The sequence below is a fragment of the Petaurus breviceps genome, unplaced genomic scaffold (genome assembly GCF_028583685.1).
Source record: "Petaurus breviceps papuanus isolate PSGF00001 unplaced genomic scaffold, PetGlider_PUasm1.0 175, whole genome shotgun sequence".
Taxonomy (NCBI): Eukaryota; Metazoa; Chordata; class Mammalia; order Diprotodontia; family Petauridae; genus Petaurus; species Petaurus breviceps.
The window spans coordinates 69,727,876-69,746,831 of record NW_027185764.1 but is presented as its reverse complement, the minus strand read 5'-3'; the positions used below and the strand labels follow the sequence as shown (position 1 = coordinate 69,746,831).

The window sequence follows — 18,956 nt, the reverse complement described above, 5'->3', positions numbered from 1 at the left end:
CTCTGCCTCCAGAGACAGATCTTTCCAATTTTGGACAGCTCCAAACATGAGGAAGTTTTCCCCCATATTGAAGCTAAATTCGTGTCTTTGTAATTTCTACTTATTGTTTCTAGTATTTTTCTTTGGGGCCAAGCAAGCAGAGCAAGTCCAACCCCTCTTCTATGATACCCCTAGAAAAATCTGAACACAGCATTCATATGTATATTTTCTCTTTTCCAAATTAAATATCTCTTCAATTCCTCCAGTGGGGATTTATAGGGCAAGGACACTATTCCTATTCCTCTTCTGGCTGTTCTTCTCCGGACATTCCCTAGCTTATCAATGCCCTTTCTGAAACGTAGGGCCCCAAACTGAACACAATATGCTAGGTGTGGAATGTCAATTGTGAATGTCTTGTTCTGCTCCTAGATTGTTTCATGGATATATAGTTAATAAAACTGCAAAGCTCCCTGAGGGAATTTACAGTGCCATGCCCTTTTCTTTCAATAGTACCCAGCACAGTGGTAAGTATCTAGCAGTCTCTAAATAAACACAGTCAATTAAATTGAAATTTCAAATGCACATGACTTTACCAATATCAATGCTGAGATTTGTGGTTCCATGTCAATTCTCTACTGCTCCATTAAATACTTTTTTTTCCAATAAAATTCTATAGAACACAGGCATTTTAAAAAACAATTAGTACACGGGGCAGCCAGGTGGCTCAGCGAGTAAGAGCACCAGCTCCAGTGTTGGGATGACCTGGAGATCGAATCTTATACATAGAACATTTTTTTTAAAATTAGGAAAATAGAGAAATGCTGTTGTTGTTCAGACATTTCCACTCTTTCATTACCCCAGTTGGGATTTTCTTGGCAAAGATACTGAAGTGGTTTGCTGTTTCTTTTTCCAGCTTATTTTACAGATAAGGAAACTAAGGCAAACAGGATTAAGGGATTTACCCAGAGTTACACAGCTCTTAATTGTCTGAAGCCAGATTTGAACTCACAAAGATGAGTATTCCTGACTCCAGGCCCAGTTTTCTATCTCCTGTGCCACCTAGCTGCCTCCCAAAATAGAGAAATAAGGTCTCTTCATAATAAATCTTCTATCAAGTTATCACAATAACAAACTACCTGGAAAATTTAAATATTTCTGCTCTATGAACAAAGCTCTAGTGTAAAGGATCTTAAATCTTGGGATCCAAGTACTTTCAGCTTTAATAGCTTTAAACTTTTGGGAAACACACACACATACACACACACTCCCTATATATATGACTTTTAGGATGCCATATATATGTATATACACATAGATATATACATACATACCTTGGGCAACCCTGTATGTATGTATTGTGTATATAATATAAATGTATATTTATAACCATACAATATATGTATACTTTTATATAACATACACATGCATACATATATACTCAATATATATGTTGTCTATATATAAAGACATCTATCTAAAGTTGAGAGAGATGGTGTAATGGGAATGTAAATTTTAAAGATCTTCCCTGACCCAGGCTAAAGTGCACCTGGAGCCTGGGGTGGGAGGCTTGTTTTTCAGTAGATACTTTTTGATTGGTCAGTGGGTCAATAAGGTTGTTACATTCTCTGAGCCAGGAGAAGGCTATATAAGCCCTGATGTGAGGCTTTGTTTTGGGGCTCACTTTGAGAAGTGTTCTGTGATTTGATATGGATTCTGGGAAGCCATTGTCCAGAGCCCCCCAGCTTTGAAAAACCCAGATGGTGTTTGGTATGGATGTAATGGCTTGGACAGTTTGGAAAGCTGTCCTACTTGATCTGTTTCTGTCTTGATAATTCTGTCTGTATACTTTGAAGTTCGGGGTGCTAACCTTTTTCCCCTGAACTAGGTAAATGATACATATTTGACTGATTAAAGTAAGCTTGTTAACCCATTTTGAGTTGCTTTCCTTTATCAAAGCAGATCCAAGAACCTGTGTTGGCAGCAACGCTTGGGGTGCTTGCTGCCACAGATGGATAACTTGTTTCCTTTATAATCCTATGTATTTTATTTAATGCAATTAAAAACATTATTCCTGGAAAGTGTCCATAGGATTCACTAGATTGCCAAAGGGACCCATGGCACAAAAAAGGTTAAAAACCCCTAATCTAGTGTTTACTGCAATACTGAAGTCCATGTTCAATATTTATAAAACATTCGGTATGTATGGGAGACAAGTCCATGAACCAGATGTTCAACCAGGATCAGCACATTACGAGATTGCATCTTTGTTCTCAACCTAATGAGTGTTCACAATTTAAAGGATGATTAAAAAAATCAATGATAACCTTTCCATATGATGAAGGCATAACTTGTTCCTTTTCCAGGCTTAATAAGCATGGTTTTAATGCACTCACAGACCTTAACAATACAGGCACAGTCGATTACTCTGCTGGTAAATGAGAGACTTAAATGCAAACTGAAAGTATGCTTTGGGAACAAACCAGCTGAGTCCCCAGCAGTCACACCATAGTATAGAATTAGAGCTGGAAAGGAACTCAGAGGCTAGCTAAGCCAGTACCCTCACTTTACAGATAAGGAAATTGATCCTAGGAGGGGAAAGTAATTTGCCCAATGTTGCAAAGGTATTAATATAATATATAATAAATCAATATAATAATATATGATATATTGTTATATAACAATAAATTAATATAACATATAATAAATGTCAGAGGTAGATTTGAACCAAGGTCCTCAGGCTTCAGAACCAACACTCATTCCCTGATACTACAATGATCATTTAAGTCCTGAAAAATATGGATGAAAAGAACAGAATTATTATTTCCTTGGTGAGCTTAGCACAATGACTGGCACAATGCGGGTGTTTAAATAAATCCTTGTTGACTGACTAATTAGGACCACAGCTGTCCCAGGAGAGGGAAATCAGAATACCTGGAAAGTGTACTGGCTGGTAGGGGCCGTTCTGGGACTGTAGATAAATGATAAGTTTCTTCATGTGTGATGAACCATGCCAGTTTTTCCATGGGTAATTCATTATTTCAGGTCACAAGAAAACAGTGTCAAAAACAGAAACTAGCTATTCACTCCTAAGAACTGAATTAGTGACTGTGCATTTTCCAAAGGTTCTCATCTCTTTTAAAAAAAAAAACTTGTTGGGGGGTTGGGGGGGTGGCGCGCGCGCGTATTTGTGTGTGTGTGTGTGTGTGTGTGTGTGTGTGTGTGTGTGTGTGAAGGCCTCTAATAAAACCTTCCTCTAGAATCTGAGGAATTTGACTAACCTTAAGTATACCATGAAGGACAGAACTCGTAGACCCTCTCTCCTGATTCAGTATCTGTGTGGGTGTGTCCCTAGTGAGTGCCACACCCACTTCTTTAGAAGCATAATAAACACCTTCCTCTGCTGCTTCATAAAGGCACAGAAACAATAATTTGCTTTCAGAGGGCATACCGAACCAACATAAGTTTTAGTGGTTCTTTTTTTTTATTTTAATCTTTAAAATAGTCATTTCTCAATATCAGACATCCCAACAGAACCCCTCTTTTATAACAGAGGTAATGTTAAAAAAGTGCACAGCAGAGAACAAAAGAAAACTCACAAGGTAGAAGAGATGGACAATTTTCAACACAATTGAGTATTATTTATCGTATAAGCTTTCTTGAAATGAAAATTTATTGTTACCTATTTTGAATCCTCTCATGTTCTGCCATGCACACAACATGCTTTTTTTCTTTCCAACTTTGTATTTAATTTCCAATATTTAAGTTTATGCTATGTTTTTGTTTCTTTTCTCTATTCTCTATTTGTGTTCTGGCATTTGAGTCTAAAATAAAACTTGGGGGAAAAATAATTTTAAAAAATGAAAAAAAAATGAGTTGGACTAAAAAACAAAACAAAAAAAGAGGTAATGTTCACCCCCCCCCCAAAAAAAATCCTGACACATGTCTGACATTCCCATTCCATGCCTGTATACTACCACCCCTCTTCCAAGAAGAAGGAGCTATACATGTTCCATTACCAGTCTTTTAGAGTCAGTATTGGTCATTGTCTTAATTTAAGTTCTCCTATTTTAGTGTTAATTCTTGATACTATTGTGGTCATTGTAATTCTCTCCATTTTGTCTATAAGGACTTGTCAACATGGAAAAGTTTTCAGAATGGGCCTGAAAAGGACCATGTCTGCAGTTCCAGAATCTGCTTTACTCAGTGCAGGAAAGCTCCTAGACAGAAAGTTGGCCACCATGTAATGAATTATTTTTGGCAACAGCAGCTCTCGAAGACCATATATCAAAGCATGGAAGTGTTGCAATCTGAAATGGTGAATGAAGTGTTCATACCAATTGAATTATGGATTTCCCCCCCAAATGCCCATGTTTATGAAAATGTCTAGTGCATGCATATTATAAAGATTAGCTTTTGAGACTGACTAATCCTGTTAGGAGGGTCAAGCTAGTGTACTTGCTGGATTATTGTATATCTGCATGGCATTTCCTAGCAGGATGCACTCTAATGTATCCCAAGAAACCTCTGCCTCTAGGAAGATCACTTTGGCTCTAGAATTCATAGCTCTTGGACATACCTTCTGCCCTTGGGGCACCTCCCTCAGAATGGATGACTTCTCCAAAACCTTCATTCAAAGAGGATTCCAGGCCATCCCTAGCTCCATTTCTTTTCTTTTTTTTTTTTTTTTTTTAAAGCAATTGGGGTCAAGTAACTTGCTCAAGGTTACATGGCCAGTTATTTCTGGGCGTGGTGCTAAGTGTCTGAGCCTGGATTCAATCCCCAGGTCATCCCGACACTGGGGCCAGTACTCTTACTTGCTGTGCTACCTGGCCGCCCCCCTTGCTCCATTTCTTACCAGGTTGTCCAAGCTGTCCTCCCATCTTCCCCATCAAACCCCAGAGCTGGTCACCTCTTTCGTTTTCCCCTCCCTCCTTTCAGCTTCCTTTTGAAATGCTGTCTTCCAAGACTGACTCTTTTTTCTTTATATTTGTATTCCCAGTGCTTGACACAGTGCCTGGCCAATAGTAAGTGCTAAACCAAAGCTTTTTGACTGACTGCATTTCATAAACCCAAACTTAAAAGACTTTGCATCAGAGTAAAGTAAGTAGAACTAGGAGATCACTGTACACAGTAACAACAATGTTGTTGTTGTTCATTCTTTCTTTTTTTTTTTTGGAGGGGAGAAGGCAGGGCAATTGGGGTTAAGTAACGTGGCCAAGGTCATACAGCTAGTGTTCACTCTTTTTTAATGACAACCAATGATATCTTGACTTGCACATGAATTGGACATAAGTGAGGCAGAGCTGGGCAAGGCTGTCAGTCATACTCTCTCCTCTAGAGTCATTTGAAGTACAGTGGCAAGACATAGGTCAACATGACTGGCAATGGCCAAGATGCAATGGATGAGTGTGACCTTTCTAAATTAAGGTCTTTCACAGGTCTTAGTTTGTCTGAGGTCATGCCCATTCAATGGCTATGAGATAGGTAAAAGTTCAGACAAAAGATGGCTCAATTTACCATTACAACTGTGAAAGACTTAGCTACTCAGATCAATACCATGATCGAAGACTATTCCAAAGGACTCAAGATGAAAAATGCTATCTATCTCCGGAGAGATCTGATAAATTTTGAATACGGATTGAAGTATAATTTTTTCACTTTCTTTTTTGCAACATGGCTAATTATGGAAATATGTTTTCTATGATTTCATATATATAACTGATATCATATTGCTTGGGGAAGGGCTGGAAGGATGGAGAGAATTTAGAACTCAAAATTTTAAAAAATAAATTTAAACTTTAAAAATTAAAATGTTTAATTTTAAAATTAAAGTTTTTAAATATTTAAAACAAAAAATAATACAATAAATAAAATTTAAATGAACAATAGAAAAGATATAATAAAATTTTTAAAAAGACCACCACTAAGGACTTGTAACAAATCAAAATGAGATAATACTGGCATTTTCAGGTAGTACTCTAAAGAAAGGATACTCAGCCAGCAGCAAAGATTTCCAATTGAACTCTAGAGTCTAGGAATCACTAGGGTGAATTGTGCTAATGCTACAGGAAAAGCTGGGGAAATTCAATTTGTACTTGCTTCTCTGCCTAAGTACTGTAGGTAACAATTAGTTTGATTTACTAACATGATTTCCAAAAATCCAGTCAACAATAATAATGCTGAAAGAAAGGCTCTCACAAATTTATTAATATTATATTTTTTAAAAATTCAATTCAATATATAACTAGGTTCATGTTAGTTTTAGCTAAGCTATGGAGCAAACTGCAAATATATTGTGATATTGAATAAATTACCAGTGGCTTCTAAATACATTTACTTCAAAATATGAGAGACTAGAGTCATCTGACAGAATAGCTTGCTTATTTGTTCATTTGTTCCCTCACAGCCATATACAACTCTAGAAATAGACAATGGTGTCAAACTCAAATAGAAATGAACCGCTAAAACATACATAAGGATCTCTGTAGGCTATATAGGGGTGGCGAAGAGGATAAAGCACTGGGGCCTGGAGTCCGGAGGACCTGAGTTCAAATCTCTCCTCAGATATTTGTGAGCTGTGTGACCCTGGGCAAGTCACTTAACTGTTTGCCTCTGTTCCTCATCTACAAAATGTGATGGAGAAGGAAATGGCAAACCACTCCAGTATCTTTGCCAAGAAAACTCCAAATGTAGTCACGGAGAGTTAGACACAATTAAAACAACTTAAAACCAACAACAAATAGGCCCTACATTGACTTGGAAAATCACATTTTTATAATTCTTTTTAAAGTTAATTCATTAATTGTTATATATTTATTTCCCAATTACATTTTAATTTGGTTTGGGCCACTGTTTTGTGTTTAACACCTCTGTTCTAGGTAACACTTTAAGACTGTCGCTTTCAAAGAAGGTGCCAACCTGAATTGCACTGGGCAGAGGGAATTTCCTCATCTTGGAATTTCCCATACCAATGAGATAAGATATCCTGTCTTTATGCTCACCGCCCCCCCCCCCAAAGATTACAGTATTCCTTAAAATTCCAACTACTGATTCTTCCTATAAGAATCATACAAATTCACAAAGTTGTAACCTTAAACCTGAAGAACCTTTAACATATACCTTAGCTTGGCTTAATTTCTTTAGGAAGGCAAGATATCATCTCCACATTGGACAGAAGAGGTTGAGATAAAAATAAAAAGATTACGTGAATTACCCAAACTCAGACAAGTAACTAAGCTATAGAGCAGTCACTAACATATTGGTCTCCTTTCTCCTATGGTGGTCTTCTTGCTACACCCCTTTCAAATACTCTGAATTACAGTCTCTAGCCTCTATTTAATAAACTATATTGAAGCAAGCTGTAGACTTTAGATTGTGGACAGGCGATTCTCACAAAAAAAGAAGGGAAAAGAATGTGTGTCTATAATTAAGACCCATTCTTTTAACAAAGCAGGTAAGTCATATTCTGGTGGGAAATGACCTTTGTGAGTTCTGGAAGAAAATATTTTATTCAGTCCAACCTACTCCTTTGTCCACAGTTCCTTCTGGACCCATGAAACAGCAAACAGGGAAAGGGTGAAGAAATGAGAATTCATGCACAGAAGGTAATGATTTGTAAACTTCTCATCAGTCATACTACTGAATGATTTGGATATTTTTTTCTGGACTTTTTTTTTTCATAGAAATTTATTTTTATGACATTTATCTTGTTCTGTTCTTTGGAAGAACCTGAGGCTAATGACAGATTACATATACCTGTCATATCAGGATCAGCCTGACTAACTTCAGGGAGGTACAGAATCACATTAACTACAAAGAGATTTCATTTTTACATTATAGCAACTCCAGAAGATCAATTTTCCAGGTGATGGGGAGGAGGTAGCAGGCACCAATGTTTGCATATCAATGAAGTCAATCAAATACCTACTCTATCACTGTAGTCTGTGAAAAGTCCGAGGACCAGGGCTCAGATCCTACCTCTGGTGTTTACTTCTTGTAGAACCTGGGCAAATCACTTTTCCTCTCTGGGTCTCATTTTCCTCATATGTAAAATGAAGGGGTTGGGCTAGATGGTCTCTGAGGCCTCTTCCAGCTCTACATCTATGATAAATCCATCTCTGCAGCACAGAGATGAGGTGTACTTTTGAATATAATTCATATATTTTAAAGGAACAAATATGAATTCAAATAGAAATTGTTAATAAATATCATCAATCAATATTTAATTTGATTACTCTGCTTATGGGTTTGGGTATTACAAGATAAACTTTTCTCATTATCCTAAATAATCTCTATCTAGCTGTAGATTCAACTTTGAGGCTAAATAAAAAAGCAAAGAGACTAATTTCCTGCTTTTTCCTTTCCCCTCTACTCTCACTGGGGTATCTGTTGACAAGCTATATTAATATACAATAATATTTATTAATATGTATAAAAGTGCTCTAAACATTAGAAAATAACCAACATGATAAGGGAAAATTCTATTCCACTTAATTCTCAGAAGAGTGCATTGCGAGCTCTTTCTTGAACTAAAAAAGGATTATCATAATAATATAATAATCTCTTTGTGGCTAATGTGGTTCTGTACCTCCCTAAAGTTAGCCAGGCTGGTTCTTAAATGACAAAAAGAAAATTCCAGGAAAATAAAAGTCCAGAAAAAATATCCAAATGATTCAGTAGTGAAAAAAGGAGACAACTAAGGCACTTGCTTCCAGAATTTATATAGCAATAAGGCACTTGCTTCCAGAATTTATATAGCAATTAATCAAGATTTACAAAGTGCTTTTGATTCTCATAACAATCCTGTGAGGCCAACTACTATATGTATTACTATTATTCCCATTTTACAGATGAAGAAAAGGATTCTAACAGGTAAATTGCCTGTGGTCATAAAACTACTGAGTGTCAGGAGTGAGATTTGAACTCAGGTCTTCTGACTCCAAGATCAGTATTCTTTGCTTTCCATAATGCTTTTCTTCAATATAAATGGGTAGTGTCATAATCATTTTTTTCTCCCCATAGAAGTGAGACCTATCATTCCCTGTTGAAAGTGTTAAGGAGGATCAGGTAAAGAAGATATATATTGAATTTAGTTCAAATTTTACTTGATATATTCCTGTATGAGTCTATTATATGTATTTTTATTTTATCTCATATTTTTAATTAGACTATTTCATTGATACAGAGAATTTTTAATGGAGAACTCTATTCATATAGCACCAGTCCTGAAACCTAAAAGAATTTCCATAGTAACTTGCTTAAGTTTGCAGGCAGTATGTTTCAGAGATCAGATTTGAACCTACCTTCTCCTGAATCCAAAGTTATCCCTCTGGCTATGATGCCATTCTGCCTCTCACTCCAAAAGGAAAAGATGAACATAATCTGATTAGCAAGTAACTGGGATCATTTCAAAATGTTGCCACAATGTCAACTCTCTGAATGATACAAACAACTGCTTCTTTCTGTAGTACCATAGGGGGAAAAGTCTCTCTGTTTTTAGATTTTGTTTCTTCTCTTCTGGAGATTTATACATAGGTCTTTATTGGACCTTGCTGGAGAAAGACAGAAGGTAATAGCTACTTATAGAGAAAGAAAGAAATCCTGATTTTATGTTTTTTTTTTTACTCTTGGGTAGAATGAAAAAATGTCAGTCAGTCCATCAATAAACAGTTACTAAGTGCCTACCATGTACCAGGCACTGTACTAAATTATGGGGATATAAAGAAGATTAAAAGACAATTCCTGCTTTCTAGGAGAGGGAGATGACATACAAAGAACTATGCAGAATCAAGCCATTTGTTGTTGTTCAGTCGTGTCTGACTGTCACCCCATTTGGGGTTTTCTTGGCAAAACACTGAAGTGGTTTGCCATTTCCTTCTCAAACTCATTTTATAGATGAAGTACTAAGGCAAACAGGAATAAGTGACTTGCCCAGGGTCAAACAACTAGGGTCAAACAGGGTCAAACTGCCTCCGACCACAAAAAGGGAAATGTCAACTTGATGGGTAATCTCTCCCCTTTTCAAATTGTGGATTCATTCACATATTTATTTTTCCCCATTGCAAAGGGAGGAAGGTCATTGTATGCAAGAGCAGAAAGAAGTAATAATTAGAAATGATAGAAATGGAAAGATATCCATAAAAGTATTTTTTTTTAAAGAACTTAAGCTCTTTGAGATCAAGAGCTGTTTCATTACATTTTACATCCCTGACTTCTAGCATACTTGCTGAATTATTTAATTGAAAAAAATCTGAATAACTTTCATGGTTACCATGGGGTACTTCAATGTACTGGCAACTGGAAAGATGAAGAGACTTCATATAGATGGTGGCATTGGAGATGAAGCTTGAAGGTGTGGTGGGAAAAGATAAAATGACAAAGGAAATGAAGGTTCCAAGCAATGTATGACAATTGCATTAAAAAAAAAAAACAGGACCAAACCTTCCTCAGCTTTGGCACTGGATTCCACATATAGGGGGAAACAGATTTTTATGCATTAAAAATAATTCATCAATAAGACCAATTACTTAAAAGAAAACAACCAGGATGCAAAATTAGATAATATGATTATTATTATTATTTTTAAAAGCAAATGGGGTTAAATAATTTGCCCAAGGTTACATGGCCAGGTTTTGTGTATGGGTGTTAAGTATCTGAGGCCGGAACTGATCTGGGTCCTTCCGACTCCGGTGCTCTTACTCACTGCGCCACCTAACCGCCCTAGGTAATATGATTATTAATTGGAAGTGTCTGAGGTTGGATTTGAACTCAGAAAGGTGAATCTTCCGGATTCCAAACTCTGTCCTCCAGCCACTGCACCACCTAGCTGCGGATAGACAGCTTGGGAATCAAGCCATACACAGGATAAATGTGAAATAATCAACTGAGAGAAGACATCAAAATTAAGAAGGATAAGGAAAGGCTTTCGGGAAAGGTAAGCTTTTAGCTGGGCTGGAAGAAGTGAGGAGGTGGAGATGAGGAGGGAGGGCATTCCAAGTACGGGCTGTTGTGTTTGTCCTTCATTCTCAGAGGACCGTGGCATCAGGGACACGACTTTCAGTGGCCTTTGATTTTCGTGAGGGAGGGCTATGCAAGGTCACCAGCCTCACTTTCTCCTCCAGAGCCATCTGGGTCCAGTGGCCAGATATTCATCAGGATGAGAATGAATGGGAGACCCTGGCCTTTTAGGCTAAGAGCTTTTCAGGTTCTCACTAAGGGTGAGGTAACATTCATTCAGTGAATAATCCTCTTTAAGAAGTGAGTCAAGGCATGGCCCCTTTAATTAGCAGAAAAAGAAAGGAAAAAAAAATCAGGCTGGGAGGGGAAGACCCTCCCGGTTGCTGTTCCAAAGAGAAACAGTTACCATTGACATTCACTCTGAGCCAGGAGGGCCCAAAATACAGCCATCAAATGGAGCTTGGGCAGGGACCTATTGTGGGCCAATCCATGAGCTTCAGAGTGAACTGGGCTTAAGACAAAGCCAGTGAAAATGCTTGGAGTCAGTAGGGTTTAGAATGTCAAATGGAGCATTTAATTTTGGTCCTGGAGGCGATAGGAGCCAGTGGAGTTTACTGAGCTCAGAGAAGTGACGCGGTCAGACCTGTGGTCAGACCACTTTAACAACCAAGGACAGAGCCTAGAGAGAGGCTTGCGGCAGGAGACCAAGCAGTGGGCTACTGACATCACAGAATCTCAGACCTAAAACTAGATCTGACTGCTAACCCATTTCATTTTCTACTAAACTGGGTGAAGACAGTAGAGGGAAGACTCTTAAAAAGAAAAATATTAACATAATCTGATTAGCAAGTAACTGGGATCATCTCAAAATGTTGCCACAATGTCAACTCTCTGAATGATACAAACAACTGCTTCTATCTGCTCATGCAGCAAACCATAAATAATCCATTTAAATATTAAAAAAGAGTCCCAGGAAATATTTTAAGGCACATGAGGGACAAGCAAATGTTAACTTAATAATTATTTCAAAAATATCTCTTAGGTTTGATATACGATTGATTTTTTGTAACACTGTCCTAATAATGAAACATTTTATGTAAAAATTTTTCACCCCTCACCCAAATCGTCTTTTCTTCTGCAAGGCTACAGTCTCCAGGTGCATGTGTGCAAAAGCAATTTGTAAGTGACAAACATCAGAAGCAATTATAAAAATTGACTGCTTGCCAATATATAACTCTTGGGAAAGGAACTGATTAATGAAAGTACGCCTTGTATAAGTCAGAATTGTGTAAATGAATGTGTTAAAGGGGCACACATACATATATACAGATTATCCCCCCCATACCCACACACACAATTTTAACAAACAAGCTAGGGTGGGTAATTCAAATCCCATGTAACAAATGCGTCAAATTTAAACTAAAATTTTGATATATTTGCAGAATATGACAGAATTATCAAACACGTTAAAATTAAAATACAAACAAAATTAGAATTAAAATTAAAATTAAGACTTATAAATTTATAGAACGTTGATAGAGTTGGCTGGTAGCTTTATACTAACTCTTTCAATAAACATTTGTTACTGTTTGCTTAGGTTTGGGCTGATGGAGATTGCCTGGAGAGAAAAAAAGCCTACTTTTCCCCCAAACTGGAACTTGTGTGTACATTTTTGTAGGCAAATTAGGGTGATTTCTAAATAATTTAAATGGTATTACAAATAACAAAAACTAGTTATCTTTCTTTATGAAAGCAATCACCACAGAATCACAGAATGTCAGAGCTGTAAGGGACCCTGCAAAAGATCATCTGGTTTAACCTAATTATTTATTTTTATAAATACATAGATACCACTTACCATAATGACATACAGCCATTTCTGCAATGATTTGGCAAATGTTCAAGCTAATACAGAAACTCATGATAAACATGTATAATTTAGCAATTGGCTGGTTCTTTTAGAGCATCCTTGAATTCCTTTTTGCTTATGGCCTAGACAGTGTTATCTACTTATGTTAATTGGTCAAATTTAATCTATACGAAGATTTCAGATGCATTTGGACCTACTCTAATTTCCAACGCTTTGGATTCATGTTGAGAATAAAGATTAGAGATGATAAATAAATATTATAAAAATCAGAAACCATTTCACCATCTAATGTTCAAAGTTTAATTGGAAATTGGCAATTCTGCCCCCAAATGCCACTGAGAACATTGGATGTCCTAAGGGTACCTATGAAATCAAAAGCACTTCCAAAAGAAAGATGAAATTTCATCAGTACAGGATATATTTTTTTTAAATAATGGTTCATAACATCAAATATAACTCAAAAGAGAATCCTACTCCAAACCTTTCTCCTTTTCTTATTTTCCTTGAACATTCATATCCAAAGCTAATTTACACTGCTTATATACAGTGCTTATGAGACTGAACCACAACCATTGAAAACTTTCAAATGAAAGTAGTTGAAAGAACACTTAGGTGTAATGACTCTTTATTTCTTTGTTACAAAGAAGAGCTAAACTGTGGGTGGAGGGTACGACACACACAGATATGGGGATGGGGGTGGCAGGCGGTTCCAGATTTGTGATTTAATCAAATGGCATCTGTCTTGCAACGTAGTCAAAGGGTTGTCTTAGGACATTGAGAAGTTCAGTAATTAGTCTCAGGGTCACAAAGACAGGAAGCGTCACAGACACTTTTCTTAAGTCAAGGCTGCCTCTCTCTATACTCTATTGAACATACAGTGGAGGTGGGCTAGGGGTAAGGGGATAGGAAAGAAGTGGGAAAAAACACAGAAAATCAAAAATGTAGTCTACTCCAATACAAGATATTTAAGTTTCTCTTTTATAATTTGGGGCAAGGTTATGTTCTTTTATCCTTTGCTAAAATGCTATTTGTGTTATTTATTACTGAGTAAAACTCCACATTATTTTATTTATCAGCAGTGAGTATCAACATATTGTAAACTTTTAAATGTAATTAGATCTAGTGGCCCAGCACTTAAATAACTATAAGGCAAACAGACCAAACCTTTTTAACAAAACAAATTCCTTAATTCAACTTGTAAATGCCAATTAAACAGAAGTGTAGGGAATTTTACATAGCTTCAATCTCTGAAATTACACTGTTTTCTAAACCTTCATCCTACCTTAGTCCTCAAAAAAAAAAAAAAAAGAAAGGAAACCATTTTAAGGAAAGCAGTTATTTTCTGAACAGCCAATCCATAAGTGCCAAAAAGTCAGATTTTCCTAAGTGTACATTAGTCTTTTGCTACACCTTAAAAAACTGGCAAGGATGAATTACTATTAATATATAACTTAATTAAAATATGAACATTTTAAAAGTTGGGATGCACCTGTGTCTTCATTGGTAAAGGGAAATCCTGGATGAAGAAACCCCATTTTCTAATGCAAGTCAGCAACTTAGACTTGGAGAGCTGCCTAAAGCACAGAGAGGTTAAGTGACTTATTCTTACTCACAAGGACAATGCCTGTCAAGGACAGGAATTCTTCCTGGCTCCAAGACTGACTTGCTATCCAGAAAGTCACACTCCCTCTCTTTTAAAGGGACAGACAACCAACATTATGATTGTGGTAGAGAAATCCTCAGGTGAAAGTTTTCTGAGAGGAATGAGGTCACAGTTTGGTCTATAACTAGAAAAAATATCTCAGCAGGTGCACAGCAATGAACTAATCATCCCTGGTGAAGGGCATAGGTACCTCTGGCTATCAAATTGAGGGCACCTGGATTCACTCATTTATTCCAGGGAGCCTACCCTACTCATTGCCGTTGCTGTTAAGTGGGACCAAAATAAACTTGAGAAAAATGTCGTGCATTTCTGACCTCGGCACCCTGGTGCTGTTTTTCCATCTTTGACTACAGCCATCTCTTTTATACAATATTTGAGTTTCTAGCATGTATACTGAATTTAGATAGTGAGTTAAAAAAAAAAAAGCAGGAATGAAATGGGAGATAGAAAAAAGCTGGCATCTTAAATAGTGGACATTAAAATCAACCATTGAAAAGGATCCCAAGTTACCGAGTTACTAATCCCACTGCCACTTCCAAGTAGTGACACCCTAAAATCAACCTAGAAAATAAATTGAGATAAATCTGTAAAATCTCCAGAAGTTATGTTATAACCTTCATGGGGAACTTTTTTTTTGATTCAAACTACAGGTTGGGGTTATAAATTTTGATAAAAATATGGAAATTGTAAGTTGCTTTGAACAAGGAAAAATTATCTTGGAGCATGTTTCTTAAACCTTTCCTCAGTACATTCAAGCATCAACTGTCCTTCAAATACAGTAATTAAGAACCCATTCTTGGTGTGGCTAGGTGACACAGTGAATAGAGCACTGGCCCTGGAGTCAGGAGGACTTGAGTTCAAATCCAGCCTCAGACACTTACACACACACACACACACACACACATACACACACACACACACAAAACCTAGCCATGTGACCTTGGGCAAGTCACTTAACCCCAATAGCCCTCCAAAAAAATAAACAAAACAACCAAAAGAGATGTACACATTAAAAAAAAAGAACCCATTCTTAAAGACTTTGTCATTAAAAACTAAAGCATATTTAAAAAAAAACAACTTTTCTATATGAAATCCTAATGTAATGTAAGATCCACCTATGTAGCTATACAGCATAAGCCTTGCTAAGCAACACACAAGGTAAGTAATGCATCTCAGCACTTAGATTCCTCTAAGTTAGGAATTTTTAACCTGTTTTGTCATGGACCCCCTTGGGCAGTTGTGTAAAAGCTAAGGATCCCTTATCAGAATGCTTTTAAGTAATGCTTCATTTTAATGCATAAATGTTTTATTTTGATGCATAAAATAAAGTGCACAGGATTGCAAAAGAAACCAATTATGTTGAAATAAAGATGTATTTTCCCCCCAACCAAGTTTATAGATTCCTGGAAATGTCCCTATGGGGCCCCTTGGAAATTGATGGATTCGAGGTTTAAAACCCTGCTCAAAGTGCTAAAGTACATTGCCTGCTTTATGTCCTACATTTGGATTGGAATCCTTCATACTTTTCACCTAATTGTCATGCATTTTTTTTATAACACCTATCCAAAAATAATTATGACCTGAATTCGAGTTCTGAGCAGACAACAGTATTGCAGAAACAGACTATTAGAATATGTGGGATTTAGAGTTGCAAGGATCCTTAGAGATATTGTAGTTCAAGGGTCCTTAATCTGGGATCCAGGGTACCAAAGGGATTCATGAATATATTTCAGGGGATCCATGAACTTGGATGGGAATATATATATACACACACACACATATATACATGTATGTCTACATGTATGTATGTACATATATGTCCCTTTACTTTTACTAAACTCGAATTGAAACTTGACATTTCCTTCAATTCTGAGTTAAAAAACAAAAACACAATATTAATTTGAGAATGGGTTCATAGGTTTCACCAGACTGCCTAAGGGGAGCACAGCATAAAGAAGGTTAAGAGCCCCTGTTTTAATCTAACACTTAAAAATGAGGAAACTGAGACCCAAAGAGACTCAAAGAAGTAAACTAACTCGCCCAAGGTCACACAGGTAATTTAGGCACAGTTAGAATTTGAATCAAGAAGCTCTATCTCATGATTCAGTGCTGTCTCCACTCCCCTATGCTGCCTTGTCTGAAAAATGCCATTAGAAAACTGTACAGAATGCTCTGTGAACATGGGACATTTGGAGATTTCATACCTGGTACTGTTTGTGCTGTGGCCTCAGTTGTGATGGTGGGAAGGGCCATGGGCTGCTGCTGACTAGAGCTCACTTCTGGCTCTGTGCTAAGCGGGGGTGAAAGAGCTAGATCACAGGATGGGACCTGATTGGGTAAAGGTGGTAGCAGCTCCTCAGAAGCCACTTGTTCCTCTTGTCCTGGGATCTGCAGAGCAGAGAGAGGAATGCTAATCTGTTTGTTGGGATTGGATGTGCTCACGGGCATCTGAATCGCCACCTGTTGGCTGGCCCCGTGGGTACCAGAAAGTCCTCGATTAGGTGAAGCCAGGGATACCTTGATGGGTTTCTGGACTGTCTGTCTTGAAATAATGGGTGGAGAGGCAGAGATGCTTTGTAGGTCCAGTTCTGTGCTGAGTGTTGGAGTCAAATGGGGAGCCGGCTTGGCTGGTCCAACATAAGAGGGGCCAGCATGAACCTGGGTTTTAGGCTTCGCCATCTGTGTTAGTGAGAGTGTGGGGCCATCCACTCCTCCCGTTAGCTCAGCATTTGCCACAATGTAATAATCTTCAGGAATCTCTTGTTTGATTTTCTTGACAATGACATCACTGCTACTTTCATCGATGACCTGTGACTGGGTACTTGAAAGAACTGAAGATGGACAAATTCCAGGTCTTTTCCGAGCAATGTTCTGAGATCTTTGGGTTTGGTGTTCAAAGTCACTGTCCTCATCTGTCACAGAAGACTCACAAACCATGTCAAAAAGAGTTGCTTCATCTTCATATTCTTCTACAACTTCATCCAATTCTGAAGGCTCACTACAGTAGGAAAAATCACAAGAGTCTCTAGTTCTGTTACAATCCAGCTTAGTTTTCACTGGCCTCCCAGGGTACCTTTCTACAGGACTGGTCTGTGTCTCAGAGGGCACACCAATGATACTGGGACTATCAGAATTGAAACTCCTGTTGTCCTGGAAACAGACCCTCTCCTGGGATCCGGCTCTACAAGTGGCGGTCAGGGGCCAATGATAAGCATGGCCAGCACTACAGCCCCACATTGCTGTCAGGTTGCCATGGGAACCTTCGGAAAGCAAATGTTTCAGATTTGGAATGAGGCTACAAATGGTCCCATGACTATGGGCCCAGCTGACCAGTTTTGAAAGATTTTCTGATGAGGTATGAAGGCAATCCTCCATGTTACAGGATCAGCAGCTTCTCTCCTAGAGGGGGGAAAAAATCAAAATAAAAATCCATTACTACCTGAAACTCTGCCCATACTTTCTCCTGGCATTAGTTTTGTCATCAAAAAAGAAATGCAGAGTCTAGCCCATATTATACTATCAAAAAAAAAGTGTGGGGAGAGTTTTCCCCCCACAGGATATTCTGAAGAAAGTCAACGAGAGGGACAACCATAAAAAAAAAATAAAACGTGTATACAACAATATATGATCAGAGAGGATGTGCTCCAAAGATAAGCATGGGCTTGCTGTTAAAAACTTCATGCCTGAGGTGAAATAATAGAAGAGAGATAGAAAACATTCTAGAACATCAGAAAAATGTGTTTGGGAGGGTGTGATGGTTCAAAGATATCACTAATGCTGAAAATTTTAAAATATGAAACTGATTGGGGGGGGGGGGACTGGTCTTGACAATAACCAAGGATAACTGTAAGGGTTTCGGGGAAGGGGTTGGGAAGAACCCAGAGCCATCCTTAGAAACAGAAGGAAGGCAAACCAGGATGGGGAGGATGCTTTCCCTCATATATTACAAGCTTTGGGACCTGGAAGCAGCCGCTAACATGAACAGTGAGACTGCTTTGCCCCCAACAGCTTTCAGGCTGATAGATCTGGTGAAAGCAGAAAGTTAAGAGTACTATGACAGGGGAAGAGATATGCTTCTGTTCTTAAACTATATTGGATGTCATGGACCACTCTGGTGGTCTAGTGAAGCCCATGGATCCTTTCAAATGATCAAATACATAGGGGTTTGGGGTTTTTTGAGACTGGTTTTCCTTATCCTGTCCAGGATGTAAATCCAATAGCCACGAATAGGTCCATCCCACTGCTTACTGGTTTAGAAGCTTAGACCTGCCTGGTTTCTAATCTGGGCTGGTTTATTCCACTTCAAGCAACTTTGTGGTCCCCTGTGTTCCAGGACTCACCATATCATTGCGGGGCTTTGTGTGGACACCTGATCAGATTTAGACCTATTACAGTTAAATCTCCCCATGCTCAAGTGATCCACCAGCCTGGGTATCCCCTAGTAGCAGACATTACAGGCCTCCATGCCCAGCCAGTTCTCAAAATATT

The 18,956-nt window shown here is 37.9% G+C and overlaps 1 protein-coding gene across 5 annotated transcripts in view; it reads right to left on the bottom strand.

Annotated features, from left to right (window-relative positions):
- KIAA1958 (KIAA1958 ortholog) overlaps nt 1–18,956 on the bottom strand; it is a 245,429-nt gene that overhangs the window by 74,016 nt on the left and 152,457 nt on the right. For all 5 annotated transcript variants that reach the window (XM_069085326.1, XM_069085329.1, XM_069085328.1 and 2 more), the window contains one exon: nt 16,673–17,867. In XM_069085326.1, the coding sequence (XP_068941427.1) occupies nt 16,673–17,843 (1,171 nt within the window). In that variant the 5' untranslated portion in view covers nt 17,844–17,867. The remainder of the gene's footprint in view (nt 1–16,672; nt 17,868–18,956) is intronic.